The 15,728-nt window shown below is 45.8% G+C and overlaps 1 protein-coding gene across 1 annotated transcript; it reads left to right on the top strand.

Annotated features, from left to right (window-relative positions):
* The first annotated feature begins 4 nt into the window (after window positions 1–4).
* On the top strand, window positions 5–15,417 carry gpr139 (G protein-coupled receptor 139). Its single transcript, XM_037087756.1, has 2 exons — window positions 5–308; window positions 10,368–15,417. Exons 1-2 carry the CDS (start codon window positions 161–163, stop codon window positions 11,366–11,368), a joined length of 1,149 nt encoding a protein of 382 aa, XP_036943651.1. The 5' UTR covers window positions 5–160; the 3' UTR covers window positions 11,369–15,417.
* Window positions 15,418–15,728: the final 311 nt, after the last annotated feature.

Below are 15,728 nucleotides of genomic sequence, written 5' to 3'. Positions count from 1 at the left end.
CACACTCAACCTCGCCATCTCACGCGTGCACACACACTCATGCTGATTGGCAACCAAGGACGGAGCACCCTCTCTCCCGAACCGGCAACCAGGCGGTTTGCTCGCGCACCCGGGCTTCTTGACACTGAGTTCAGCTGAGGAAGAGGACAAGGAAGAGACCATGGAGCACAGCCACATCTTCCCTGTTTTTTCCCCAAACGGGAGCACCTGGAGCTCGGGGGAGCATCCCTCTGAGGTTGCCCAGGGATGCCCTCTGGGACCGCTGCCCGTCATCTACTACAGCGTCCTGCTCTGTCTCGGCCTGCCGGGTAAGACACGTTGAGTGGCTGTCTGATCCGTCTCATCACGTGCACGTCCCATTCTGTGTTAATTGTGATTGGGGTCTGCGCCGGTGGGTCGCAGGAGTCACGCTTTGCTTCTTGAATCGTTGCGCCTGCAGGTTTGAGTGAGTGTGTGTCGCGCACAGCTGCTCCGGAGTGTCTCTCACACACTGTTGATTTGTCATCCTGACCTTGTGGCAGTCACTCGTGCATGCGTACGTACTTTGTATGCCTTTAGTCTGCGCCCGTGCTTGCCTGTTTGGAGTTTGTTCACCTCTTTAGTTAGAAATATTCACCATTTTGGGGAAAAAAAATGTATACATGATTCTTGAAACTTCACCTTTTACATGTCAATCTGTAGATGACAGGTAACCACACAAGCCTGACCTCTGGGACAAGCGTGTGTTACATGGACGCCCTCGATGACCTGAATTATTAACACCTCCTCGTTGTGTCTTCATTGACTCGTCCATTCACAGTCATTGTTGGACCCATTTACTGCCTCCGTCCCGCTGCGTGATCTATGAGTGCTGACCTGGTCTCACACAGGGAGGCAAAGTGGTGCGTGCATGTAGCGTATATTTTTGTGTGTGTGTGTGTGTGTGTGTGTGTGTGTGTGTGTGTGTGTGTGTGTGTGTGTGTGTGTGTGTATGTGTGTATGTGTGTGTGTGTTGGAGACAGAGACACTGGAGGTCAGATGAAAGAGGAAAGGTGCTGATGTCTAATCATAGATTGGTTGGAAGCCTTCTGGACTGGACAGAAACACTGGAGTCATAAAACAACATAAAGCGTTTTATTAATTTAAGGTGCATCATGTAGTTTTTGGGACAAATTCCAATTCAATCGGAAGAGAGGGATCAACTTATGCCTAAACAAACTAAATAACTCTCTGTTTTCACAGCTGAACAAACACACTGACCTTAAAGGACAACACAATTTCATACTGTTTTACTCTGTTTATATGTGGCGGACCCTGCCACCTTTCCAGCCTCAAACAGTGTCCCGGGACCTTATTGTCCTCTGAGAACAGCTTGTTTATCTACTTTGAGTTTGTATTATTACCTCATTAATATTGTAAATAATAACATTTGGGGTTTGAATTTCTCCTCCAAAACTACACAATGCTCCTTTAACTCTGTTTTCTAGGTGAGATTCATTGAGATATTTGAACTCAAAGATTCTGCCTCTAATGAACACAATCTTGGACTTTTTTTTATCTCATTCGTCCTAATGGAGCGGGAGTGAGCTCCTCTGCTTCAAAACAAATCTGCATTGCAAAGTGAAAAGCCTCTGTATGCCAACACTGCAGTTGCTCCACAGACTTGCAGTCTCAGTAGAAGTAAAAATCCGTCCCTCTGATCAAATCTCTCTTAATTATTTCTCGCGGGGCGGCAAATCAAGTCTTTGCACGAGCCGCTGTTTAAAGTTTCCCCTGCGCTGCCTCGGGACTTTTATTTGATTCTGCTGCTCCATCGTCTTTTACAAATGTGATTGAGGCTGTTTGTTTAATCACTGAGTAACAATAACCCGAGAGTGTAATGCAATCTTACAATAGTTGTCTGACTTAATGGCGGGGTTGAACGCAGCGGGCTGATACTTTGCAGCAGCCGACTTCGACTTATTCAATCATAATGACACAGCTCGTTCCGCTCAAGCTGAATCATGAATGTTTCATGAGCGCGCCATGTGTGAGTAGTAGCGGCGTGACCCGCAAGACCCACGCCTATTTAACGCTCCCAAAGTATTGGAAGCTGTTACCTTGATTACCGGCCGGTGTTTCATTAGTTAAGAGCAACAGGGCTTCTCCAAAACGTCACCATGTCTGTATATTTTCTCCCAGACTTTGACCTTTAAGCTGCAGCCGGGGATCAAGAGCGTAGATTTGAGGACGAAAAAAGCGAGACGAGGGTAGGTGATGAGAAAGGGGATTATGCAAGTCAAGTGTTGGGAAATGATTACCGTTTGACCTCGCGAGATGATGAACCGAGGCTGCAGACAAGGACATTGAGAAGAAGAAGAAGAAGACGAAGAGATCAGAGCAGTAATAGAGAGGGAGATTAATAACAGCAGAGCCAGTGAAGTAGCACCTTTTGAGCCCCGAGTGGGGGAGCCGCAGACGACGGAGCAGAGACGAATTGCCACATTTTTAATTAATCGCTAAGTCTCTCTCTCGTTCACTCTCTCTGGGCTCGCCACACTGCCTGAGACAAAACAGACGTGTGCTAGTATGGCGAAAAGCCCGATGAAGGAGTCGGCTATTTGCTCAGTCTTTGACATAGGATTACAAGAGTGAGGCCTGCTCTTTGTACAGTACAGTATGTCTCAGAGCACTCACTGCTAAGACACATACTGTACGGTATGTTGAGTGGTCTGGTGACAAAGCTGCATGTGCAGGTGAAGCTGCCATTCTTTTAGTTGAACATTTCTATACACAATCTTTTTCTTTTTTTTCTTTTTTTTTTTTTTTTAAATATGCTTTTAGATATTCAGGTTTCGTAATTCTGTTTTGTGTTACTGCTAGAATAGGTTTACATGCTTTAATGCCCAAAAAACACATCAGCTCTCTTTTGCTGCAGCACTCACTGCATTCCCCCCTCTTTCTGAAACACTCTGTTTCAGCTCCTGTCTCTTTAAGGCCCGCCCCTCCTGAATACAGAGTCTGCTCTGAATGGTCAGCTCACAAAAGCCTGAGGAAGCACCGCTAACAACAACAGAGCAGCTGCTCTGAATTAATTCTTATGTGCCTTACTAGCTGCAAGGCAGAAATTATGCAGTCATGTGACACGGTGACGTGCTGTGATGTCACAAAGTCACAGAGTTTAAGGCGGGACTGCTGGCGAGATGTTTGAGGAGCAGTCAAAAACCGTAAAGCAGGACACAAAGCAACCAAAGGGATTCAATTAAACTGTGTTATATCAATTATCATGCATTAATCATCAAATCAGTGTCTTTAATTAGTCATCAGGACTCTAATAAAACAACAAACACTTTTTGGTAAAATTGTATCCTGTTGATTTCATTCAACACTTCAACTTTTTCAGCATATGTAAAGCGTGAAAATGTGGATAAAAATGGGATTAGCAAATTAGTATGAGCAAAAATGATATAACCAAGGGGTTCTTAAAGTGCAGCCAGGAGGCCAGTTGCCCCCTCTGAAACATTTTGTGCAGCCCCTGAACGTGTCATGCGTGCCATTTCAATAATTCTGTTTCAGTAATTTCTTTTTAAGTAGCCTTCATTTATTACACCACATGGCTACTGTGTGAATCTGTGTCACTTAACACGATGCGTCTGTCAGGTTAGGAGGCGAGTGGTTGCAATGCGACAAGCCTCACGTGTGTCGGTGCTGTATCTGAGTGGACGACCCAGCAGTTTAATGTGGAAATGGGATGGAAAAGCCACCACAGGAATAACTGCTGTTGGTTGAGGAGAAAAGGAGGCTTCAGGAAAAATGGATCAGCTCTTACTTTGTCAGACCTCGGGGGACAGTTAAATCGATCTGCTTTATCTGCAAAAGGGGGAATTCAGGGCTCAAGGAATTTAATGTTAAATGCCTTCATTGTTGGACCAATCACAAACCTTATGAGAAGTTAATGGATTTAGCTCTCAATCACATGCTGGCTCCCTAAATTGGCATAGGAAAATCTTTGAGAACCTGCGGTGAGACCACAAGTCTGGACTAACTTGGCTGTTTTTGGTCCTGGTGAAAGTCAATGTTGGTTTCTAATGACTTGTTCCTTTTAGTAAATCATGAGGTTGTTTTAACCATAGTGCTTCCCTGACCTTAACCAAGATGTTTTTGAGCCTAAACCTAACCAACACACAACCTTCAGATACCACTTATAGTAACAGGAAACTGATGTTTATCTCCAGTATGTCTCATGTTGGAGTTCTGTTACAAGTGATGTATTCTGTTTTAAAATCTTTTTAAAGCACTTGCAACTAAACAACCAAACCATTACTAGAATGAATATTAGAAAGGTACATTTCTACAAAACCACAGATAAGTTAAAACATCACACATATTTAGGTTGAAAGATCTGCTAAGATCTACTTGGTCAAGGATAGGAAAACATTGTGGTTTGGCTTAAAATTTCCTGTTGTGGTCGCCAAAAACACAGTTGGAAATAAGGGTTTGGTACTTGCCAAAAAAAGGTGTCTAACAGGCCTATGTGAACATGATATGCCACATTTGGTACACATGTCAACCTTGGACCTTACTGTCAATATGGCCGATGACATGTCACAACCTAACCTAGTGTGGTTCATGGGATATGCCCACGTACTCCGCAGTGTGATGATGTGTTACTTCCCCAGCCCCTTGAAGTGTCTCTTCAACAGTCAGGACCGGAATGCGTACGCGTTAGAAACCATTTCCTCCCACTTACCCACCCACCCTCAGGGGAAAAGGTCAGGATTTGTTCATCACTAATGCCCCCCTTAAGTCCAGGTCAGATGTTAATGAGTGGTTGGCCCCATTGACTTTCAGTTTGAGCTATCGATCCGCCAATGCACACCAGTGACAGGGCATGTGCGGTGGGATGGGGGCTTGTTAACACATGCCATCACACACAGTGAAGTTTGAGATTAGGGGGTGTGAAGAGGCTGTTGCAAAAAAAAAAAAAAAAAAAAAAGATGGTGGATAAATCAGTAACTCAAATGGCAGACGACTCTGAGCTCTGGTTTTTCTCCAGGTTGAAAAAAAGGGAGAGGAAGGGAGAGCGTGTCAGCTTGACATGGGGGGAGAAGAGCCAGAGAGGGCACGGGAGGACAGAGGAGGCGAGAGAGGAGGAGAGGTGTTGTTAGACGCAATAAATCAGGGATGCTGATGCAGTGACGGAGCTGACTTTGCTTGACCAGCTTGACAACAACGCCGTCACTGCTAGCCGAAAAAACGCCAGTAGTCGATCTATCATCGCTGCGAGGATAATGTGAGCTGTGATCGGTTTCACTGTTTCATTTTCCTCCTCCCCTACACCAACTATCTTTCACCTCCTCTTTGAAGCTGAAACCTCATAAAGAGAGAGCATCCAAGGGCGCGCCGTAATTATTTGCATTGTTTACGAGGACCTTTAAACGCGACGAGCTGAGTTCGTCGGTCTGCAGTGCCACATCACCGCAGCGGGGGTTAGCCTTGGCGTCAGGACAGTCGTCTCCGGCAAACTTTGACTCGCTGAGGCCTGTCTGTGAAAACGAATGGTTGTATGGATGCAAGCAGAGGCAGAGCACTGCAGTGGCATCAATATCATTTGCAGCAAACACGGTCTCTATCTCATAATATCCTTGTTAAACCTAAATATCCTGTTTTTCTCATTCCGGCTCTGTTTTTTCGCCTGAGCTCCTTCTTTATCCACTCTCAGCTTATGCTCACAGTAAGAACGTCACGTTTAGGTTTTTTTTTCCGCTTGAATCCAGGTTACGTAAAAGCACATTTTACGTCTTTCATGTATGTGGTTTTTTTGTGTGTGTGTGTGTGTGTGTGTGTGTGTGTGTGTGTGTGTGTGTGTGGTTTCACAGAAGGGATGTGCCTCTGGTTTTTGTTCGGGGGGAATTAAGGAATCGCCCTGCTTCATGTCCGGTCTGACACTGAAAGAAGACAAAAGGGAAATGGTTGTCATCAGGAACAAAGTGCTCGTGACCTTTGAAGCGAGCTTTGATATTCACCCCCCTCTTTTGTCTCTTGCCTCTCTCTTCCTTTCCTCCCGCCGCCTCGCCACTCGCCTCTATACCTCCCTCACTCTCTCTCTGTTTTCCTGTCTAATCCTCCCCTCCAGTCCTTCTCAATAACCTGCTCTCTTTTTAACTCCCCGTGACCTTCTTCAGACCACTCTTTCCTTCACCCTCCCTCTGTTATCTCCTCTCGTCTTAGTAGCCTCCGGATAAGCCGTCATAGCCAAACCTCAATTAGCTCCAAATGACGAAAAAGCTTAATTGCAATGCTCACTTTCATTCTCATTTTCAGGGCATAATTTCCTTTCTAACAGCTTTCTGTCTGTATTATACGAGGCCCGGGAGAAAGCCTAATGGCTAGTGTGCTTTGCCACCGGTTTCGAGGGGTTAAGCTGCACGGTGTCATTTGTCGACAGCCCGTCTGAACACGTCCCTTTAGTGGTGGGATGACTCAGCCTCGTTACACACCTCAGGGAGCACGCTGTGCCTTCTCTTTTCCCGCTAAACAACGTCAATGGCCCTCGTTATGTTAGAGGAGCAGCAGGGGGAGCCGAGACACACAAGCACTCCCACACACGTAGACAGAAGGGGTCACCAATGCAAACACACCCGCAAACACAAAAACACAAGCAAATGTAGACAAACACGCAGCATCACATTATCCGTCCTGCAGGTCATTCTAATCCCCTCTCAGCTGGAGTTACTTGTTATTTCACTGCAAAGAAAAAAGGATGTTCTGCATTTGTCTCCGCCTGTGTGTCCAGGACATGAGACGCACACGTCACTGTTCGGTGTGTGCGCGCCCCACTGACCCGTCTGTCCCCGTCCCCGCTGAGACCTCAGCCCCGCATGTGCCACCCCGTACCCGCAGAATGCAGAGCAGATCCATCCGGCTTCCAGCAAACTCCCTCCCTCCCTCCCTCCAAATCCCCGGCCCCGGAGACAACGCAAAGAGCAGGAGTCAATTGAAATGAATGGGCAGCCCATCGCGAGCTGGCTTGAGCTAAATGGAAATGTCAAGCTCGCCACGGATCCCTTTTGTCTGTCTGTGGAGGGCCTCGTCTCACCGGGGAGCCCAAACAGAGTAATACCCAGCTAGTGACAGTCAACAATTCACTGTTTCCATCTCATGCCGCTCCTCTCTGCTTAGCTCCGTGTGGAAAATAGAAAGTGGGTTACAATAGAGAAAGTGAGGCGATGGATTGAATTGTGCGGGATTTGTAATTGATCTCCAACAGGATGATTTGAGCAGGTCTGAGCTCGGCAGCAAAAAAAAAAACAAAAAAGAAAAACGCCGATGCAATCCCTCCTCTTTTGTTCAGTAAAAGCAGCTGTATGAGAAATGATGTGTTCTCGGTATCAGCATGATCATACCAAGGATAAAAGACACTGTTTGAGAAACGTTCAAAACAAGGAACAATAAAGTAATATCAGGATTATGTATCTTGGCAGATGAGCGGCAGACTTTTAGAGCATTTTATTTTATGACCCCTAGAGGAGGTTTATGGATGTAAACGTACACGTGTAGGCAGAAGAAGTAGAGAGGCAGAAACCGACAATGACTTTATCGTTGATTGGTCTGCCAGTAACTGTGCTGATTAATAGGTTTTCCCTGAAACAATTGTGAAATAAAGCTATTGCAGTTTCTAAAAACCCAGGATGATGTTTTCTACTATATTGTTTTGTCAGACTGTTCAAAATCCAAAAGACATTCATGGTACGGTCATACATCAACAAACCAATGGGACTGGAAAAAATGTAGCTACATTGCATCTTTAAACATGCTGGTACAACCTTAAAGTTAAGGACCTTTTAATAGTAACCATGAACATTTTCTCTATATACATTTAATGCATCTCTTATTTTGGCGGCACCTTTGACAGGGTCAGTCAAAAACAGCATAAGGCTTCTCGTTATTGTCCCTGTCCTTGGGTCCAAGGTTAACATAAAATCTTTCGTATTCAGGATTCACTTGCCATTGTGGCGGACCTCCGAGAGACACAAGGTAGATGACCAGTAGCTGAAACCAAAGAATCAATAAGTCAGGCTTAGTTAGTGTGGATTGCAGGCGGAGGTGATTGTGACGGTGGGGGGTGTAGTGTAATCTAGCCGCCCAACAAGTACACAAGTTGTCAAGCCTCGTAAACTGCTTTGACGTCTCATTTGTGGTTATTGATAGATTGTATGTTAATGAATTGGCGCATCCCTAATGATCTGCGTGTGCATGTGCAGACATGTGTTAGCGTGTGTGTGTGTGTGTCTTCTGCTGCACATCCTCCAGTCTGGCAAGGACATCTTTAGTCATTATCTGGAGCCGGCTTTGTAATTTGTAATCAGCTGATAGTGGCTGAGGCTGTGAAGTGTGATGTACCAGACTCCAAGCTGCCATATTTAATCCAATCCCAGGTCTATTACTGCAGAGGGGGGGACAGGACCACAGAACGCGCACACACACACACACACACACACACGTACACACACTGTATGGACAGTGATGGCTGCTAAGTGCATTGATGTCTCGGTGATGCAAATCAATGTCAGAGACATCTTCGTTTGAGGAAGCAGATTGGACATGGCTTCATGCTGCACCAGCAGGTTCCAATAAATTACTATTTTATCCCTCTTGCCTCTTAAAAATACATGAAGAGCAAACCTCCCCCACCTCTATGGATCTTGCTTGTGTCACACATAATATGAACAGTCAAGACGGACAGAAGAAAGCACAGAAAAGTTTAAACGAGAAGGCAAAATGCACAACACAAAATGTTAATATGAGTTTATATAAATAAAACCAATTTTAAAAAGCAAAATCATGCAAACGCAATTAAATACAAACTGGAACGGCACTCAGTAGAGAGCATAACTCCACCAAGCCATCTAAATATAACTGATTTCCATCAAGATCCATGCTTTATCTCCTGAGAATTAATGAGAATATTGAAACAAAGTGAGAAGAAATTCCTCGATCCACCCCAAAAGTTAGTGGGGACCAATCTGGACCTTGACCCGACACTTTGCGGCCGGAATACATAGCACGGCTTCCTACATAGACGATGAATGGGAAGCGTGGAAATGACGGATACTGTGGACATGTAGCCTTACATACAAGGGTACTGACTGACTAACAAGACACAGATTGCCTGTGTAGTGTTTTATTGGGCTGCCCTGTCATAGAAACACTTATAGGTAACTGTCTTGCTTCCCAGTAAGACTACAGTGTTCTCAAAACCAGTATCTTGTTTACTTCCCACTCTTGCTTTGGGAAAGGCCAGAACACAATCCGTAAACTCAACTGTCGGAGATGCTAGGAATAACCTGGGAATATTATGCACATGTGGAGACGGGAGGAGGAACAGGGAACAGAGTAGGACAACAAAGAAATGGGATGTGTAATGAGCGTGTTCAGTTCAATTGCTGAGCTGCAGTTCCACGTGAGAACAGAAGTCTGTGCCCCCCAATGCAGGCGCACAAAGGCCGAGCTTCAGTGAAAGCAGCAGTGGGATAAATCACCTGCAGACCTTTTTGTCAATGTTCTTTTTAGGCTAGAAGAGCGAGGGAGTAATGGTCCACCCGCTGGGCTGTTTAACTGTTCTGTGAGAGAAGGCGAGCGGGACAAAATAAACAGAGGGAGCTATGGAAGGATTTCATTCAGCAACACGGGCGAGAGATCATGAAGGTGTACGCCGGAGTTCAGATTGAAAAGGAGAGGCAGGCAGGGAGAGATGGGGGTGTCCTTGTGCTTTGTTTCAGGATCTAAATTGCCAGCGGCAGGCAGTAGTGAGCTCTGCAGACTGCCAAGGCTGTGGTGCCACACTTTGCCCTGTTTTTGTTGAGGCTTTGCTCTTTATTAGAGATAACAATTTGGCCAAAGTCAGAGGCAGGTGCCGACAGAATTACACAGCAGGTGTAGATGGGGGGGCATTAAACAGAGGAAGGATTACAAAGTGGGAGAGCTGGGTGAAAATAGTAAACACTGACTGGGGACGATAACAGATTTGATTTTTTTTTTTCATGTTGCAGCCGAAACCGAAAGGAAATGTGGCAGAGGCTTCACGTGGCATGCTCCTCAATCTGTGTGATGGCGCTGAACATTTCCCAAATATGTTTTTTTATAACCTAATCCTCGTGTTTGTATATTGTATTGTGTGTTTGTGTTCCTGCAGATGCACGTGTGTGTTAGCTGCCGCTACAGTACGCTGCATCTCTATCCTGTGTCGCTCCTTTTCAATTGTCTGCCCACTAACACTCAATTTCTCTGTTTCCTCCCCTGCCCTAACCTTTTCCAATCTCATCATACTTTTCCCCTTCCAATCATTTCCCTATTTCCTCCCTCTATCTGCTTTCAATCAACTTCCCTCCCCTCCTTCCTCCTCCCAGCTAACATCCTGACGGTGGTCATCCTGTCCCAGCTGGTGCTGCGTCGTCAGAAGTCCTCCTACAACTATCTCCTGGCTCTGGCCGCCGCCGACATCCTCGTCCTGCTCCTCATCGTCTTCGTCGACTTCATACTGGAGGATTTCATTTTGGCCGCGCCGCTGCCTCCGTCGCTCAACAATGCGGTGCAGGTTCTGGAGTTCTCCTCCATCCACACCTCCATCTGGATCACCGTGCCGCTCACCATCGACCGCTACATCGCTGTTTGCCACCCGCTGCGCTACCACACGGTGTCCTACCCGGCCCGCACACGGAGGGTGATATTTGCCGTGTATATCGGGTGCTTGCTCTCTGCAGCTCCGTATTATTGGTGGCCGGAGCTGTGGCACAGCCTGCATGGGGTGGCCAGTGGTGGTGGAGGAGAAGGAGGAGGTGGAGGAGGAGAGGGCAACAGGAGAACCGTGGCCCAGCATGTCCTGGTGTGGGCTCACTGTGCCACTGTCTATCTCCTCCCCTGCACTGTCTTCTTCTCCCTGAATGCCGTCATCGTCCGCAAGCTGCGCAGGCGCCGCAGCTGCTTCCGTCTGCGTGGCTACTCCACCGGCAAGACCACCGCCATCCTCCTCGCCATCACCTCCATTTTTGCCGTTCTGTGGGCGCCACGCACCCTCATGATCCTCTACCACTTCTACTCCCCTCCCCCCGCCTCGCGAGGCGCCGGCCGACTCCTCCACATGCTCACCGATCTGGCGAACATGCTAGCGTTGCTCAACACCGGCGTCAACTTCTTCCTCTACTGCTTCATCAGCAAGCGTTTCCGGGGCATGGCAGCCAACGTGCTGCGAGCCCTGGTCCACTGCAGGAAGCAGCCGCCGCCGTTCTACGCCAGCCACAACTTTTCCATCACGAGCAGCCCCTGGATCTCACCAGCCAACTCCCACTGCATCAAGATGCTGGTGTACCAGTACGACAAAAACGGGAAGCCCATCTGTATTTCCTCATGAGTCCTCCGCCACCAGCAGTCAATCGTTTGGGGACATATTTGGGCTCCGTCTCCTGGGTGACCAGCTTTTCCCACACGAGACTCTTTGAGGCTTGAAAATGTCAACACGCCCGGAGAGCCCGGAGGTGAAGGTTTAGCTAGCTTTGAGCGATAACAAAGTGGAAAAGCAAACAGCGGGTATTCACAGTATTCACATAAGCATCAAATAGATGTTGATTGTTTCCTCCATGCAAAAAAAAAAACCTAGTGTAAATGACTGGACTGACGCTCGAGTGAGAGACTCCACGCTCACAGGCCGATGAGGGGGATGTGGAAACCATCCATCACTGACTTTTATGAGCCGCAGTTTGTAACTGAAGCATAAATGGACAACTAGATGAATCCTGGGTGAGGCGTCAAACACGTGGTGACATTGGTTTTTCTCTTCGCCGCCGGCTGAACAGCTGCATCCTTTGGTCCACTGGGAGTCATTTCCAGGAAGAGTCTGGGCACTAAACATCTCACCTGGAGGGGCAATTCACTCAGGCAGAGCCACCGACGGTGCGTCCACTGCCCGCAGTCTGTCTCTTAAGCAATGTAAAACAGCGCTGTCGTTTCCAATTTAATATGCAGAGGAGTCCAGCAGGCATGTTCATTTTGGGCTTGTATAAAACAAAACAGCCCCTTCAAGACTTTTTCCTCGTACGTGAGCTCATCCTCGCAGCGCGACACAGATTGTCGTAGGACGAGTAGACACTCTGCTTATCGTTGGTTGAATATTTATTAATGGTAGACTTGACTGTTATTGTAGCTTCGCAAAAATACAAGACAAAAAAATGACTTTGGGAACCTCAACGCCAAGTTATCACTAATCTAGTAATCATATCTCTATTATTAGGTAGAGGAAATTTCTGCTATTAGTAGATAGTCCTCTATTAACTATTGATGATCTTTGATGACTTACTGTTAGCCATTATCTGGATGAATATAATGAATGTAACATCTCTTTAACCCTTTATCTTTCTGAGAGAATGAGAAAAAGACAGAAAGAGAGAGAGAGAGACAGAGATGACAGAAAAATGTGCCCTTCTTCCCATCAGTTTGTTTTCCCTCGTCCAAGGTTTTCTGTCCCATAATGCAGCAGTGAATCTGGCCTGAGGGCCACGGTGACACATTTCAGCTCTGCTCATTCTGCCGCTGGCTGATGGCCGCTCAGTAACATTTTACACCAGCACACAGTCACGTACATCAGCTCTGTCTCGGTGCTGCCCGAGTCCTGCCCGGTAACAAACCATAAATGTGAACACACACACCCACACATAGCACACACACACACACACACACAGTGAGCACATTGAGATCAATGCACATCCATTCTGCAGACACCTTGGGGCATTATCAGTGTTCATCTATCTAGTGAGAATGGAGCTGAGCCAAAGGGCAGAATTCTGCTAATACCTGCCCGGAGTGATCAGACACACCGGGGCTCCTTTGTAATGGATACGACTTTAAATCTGATGAATGTGAGGCATGTCCGTCACAGCTGATAAAGTCGTGCCCTCCAAACTCTTGTTCGACACTCAAGCGCTCGAGACACTTCAGGGTGTGTTCGCTCTTTCTCTCACTATAGCAAGTATTACAGTAAAAACTACCGCCTGCAGCTGGAAAGCAGTACATGGGTTTTTTGCGGTAATTTTCGTGTCCTTTCACCGACCAACTCCTTTGGCATCTTTTGGCATGTGTTTATCTTAGTTTTCTGGCTAATTTGGGGTCAATAAGAATGTTGCAACATACAAGTGTTGTTTTAACCTTATGCTGACCTACATTGAATTTGCTTGATACTGATTATTTCAGGAAGTGATTGATTATCTTCACACTGTGGCAGCAGGGGAGACCAATGTCAATACTGAAAAACCTGTTGAGCTATTTGGATACAGTTTTGATATTGGTAACGTGTACCTGTGTCCTACTTGTTAAAGGACAAGTTCACCCAAAAAAAAGAACTAGTTGTCAATATCGTCTCACCCCCATGCCAATGTAAAGTTTCGTAGACCACAAAACGTTTCCGGAGCTTCACAGCAAAACTGTACTCTCCTGATCAACCAAAGTAGATGGGGACTTGTTCTCAAATATAAAAAACACACACCTCAAAAAACATAGCATGGTTTCATACAGCTCTTCTGGTGCAATCCAAGTGTCCCGAATCTCTCAAGATCCGAAATTGATTTGAAAAGATGTTAATTACGCCCTCGACACACGGTTGAGCTTGTGCACCCACATCACACGAGATGCCTGCTGACATTCTCAGCTCCTTTTTACGGTACAAAAAAAACATCCCTATCCATTTCAGTGGTTTAGGAAAAAGCTTCACCAGGATCAAAAAGGGAGATAGATCTACTACACTTCAAGCACCCAAGTTTTTACAGTTTAAAAAGCCAGTGCCACATGTTGGCACAGATTCTAACTGTTGGTTTATGTTGTAGTCTTTTCAATTTATTTTCCCATCAGAGATTTTCTTTAACTGGACTAAACCCTAATTCTCCAATTGCCAAACTATTTCTTATTCACCTCCGTTTGTGCACTCAGACCAGCCTCCGCTCTGCTTTAATTCCAATTCCTTTGTTCCTCCACAAATTGATTTTCTTCAGAGCTGCGAAGCGAACAAGCGACCACAGCCTGCCACTCGCTCCTCGCCTCCTTCACTCGCTTCTCTTCCCACTCGTCCCCCTTTTCCTTCCACTTTATGTCAAACGCACTCGCTCCGAGTTAATTTCACAAGAGTCCCTTTTTGTATTCGTTAACTGATTACCTTGAAGTACTTTCTGCTCCGTGTGCATACTGAGCATACCGCGCCACCGTTTCTCATCAGAAAATTGACCCAGGCAGTCGGGGACCTTGAGTTGCAGCTGGTGGATGGTTATGTGATGGAGCTACGGCCGAAAGGTCGATAACCAGGAATCACTCAGCGAACTCCTTGACTCCCAGTCCATTAAAGTCGCGCTCTCAGCAGGACGTAACATTTCATTTAGTGTAAAGGAAATAACATATGTTCTTCAACTATAATCAATAGAGCCTAATGATAAGTGTGTGATCATTAAGAAACTGAGCTCATGAAAAAAAAAATATATATATATATTTGGGCTTCAGCCTGAGGAGCTCATGCCGGATCAATGTTGCCATGACATTAATTCCACGTGTTAACCCCATCCAGCGAGTTTCGGCTATGTTAATGTGACATTTGTGCGAGAGCCAGCGCCTCGTTCCCGAGGCCTCCAGGGAAAGAATCGGGCATGCTGGGAAACCAAAGTGAAAAGGGGGATGAGCAGGGGGCTCGGAAGAGTGTCACGTGCAGGTGTCGCCTCGTCTCCCACGTGAGGAACTCACTCAGGAGCAGGTGGGAGGGTGTGTGTGTGTGTGTGTGTGTGTGTGTGTGTGAGGTGGGGGAGGTGATGGCAAGAAATCTTATGAGAAAAAAATAAAGCCCAGGATCTGTATTTTCTTCAGCCAGATATTAAAAAGATAACCACACATAAATCAATCAATAAGATTATATTTCCTCTCTCGCACGTCCTCTCCGTCCCTCTCTCTACCTGAGTAGCTCTACAGTGTGTGTGTGCGTGTGTGCGTGCGTGTGTGTACATAATGTCTGTGTTAGACAGAGAGAAGCTTTAAAAAAAAAAGTATTTGTGCCATAGGACCTGTAATGTATGAAAATCAAATATGTATTTATACTCAATCATGACAACTATAATTAAATACAGCACAGTATAAAAATGATATATTCATGAATGTAGAACCGACGCTTCTGGCATCTTTGTTGGTATTTTTCTGATTGTGATTTTCTACACGATGACCTTTTTTGACTAGTCTTTTACCTTTTTCTCCATGGCAGTGTTTCAAAACTGTGGTTTTTTCGATCGTACTGGAGTGATTATAGGCTTGCGTAATTCGGTTTTGTTTTTCTCCTCCTATTGAATGTAATGACTGTATACTGAGTATGTATTACCGTGCTGTGAGAAAGTATGCAGAAAAGTATTGGCTGATATCAATATTTTTGATTAAAGAAATAAAGGACAGTATCTCTATGGATTCAGAAATAGAGCTGATGATGACCTATGTTGTCTTTTTTTCACTAACACACACACAAACTACAGGAAACAAGGAACCTATAGGCAGGTAAATATGGCCCCATATTGTAGAAAGGTTTGATTTGATTTGATTTTGATTATTAAGTCAGTCTAGGTTCTATGTAAATACAGAGAACCTGAAAAAAACACAGCCTGTATTCAGAAACTGTGCCTAAAACCAGCCAGTGCAACCTCTGTGATGTTATGATGTCACAACTATACAGCCACATCCCCAACGTGGCCATGGTTGCAAAA

The sequence above is a fragment of the Acanthopagrus latus genome, chromosome 23 (assembly GCF_904848185.1).
Source record: "Acanthopagrus latus isolate v.2019 chromosome 23, fAcaLat1.1, whole genome shotgun sequence".
NCBI lineage: Eukaryota > Metazoa > Chordata > Actinopteri > Spariformes > Sparidae > Acanthopagrus > Acanthopagrus latus.
This window is presented reverse-complemented; position numbering and strand designations above follow the sequence as displayed.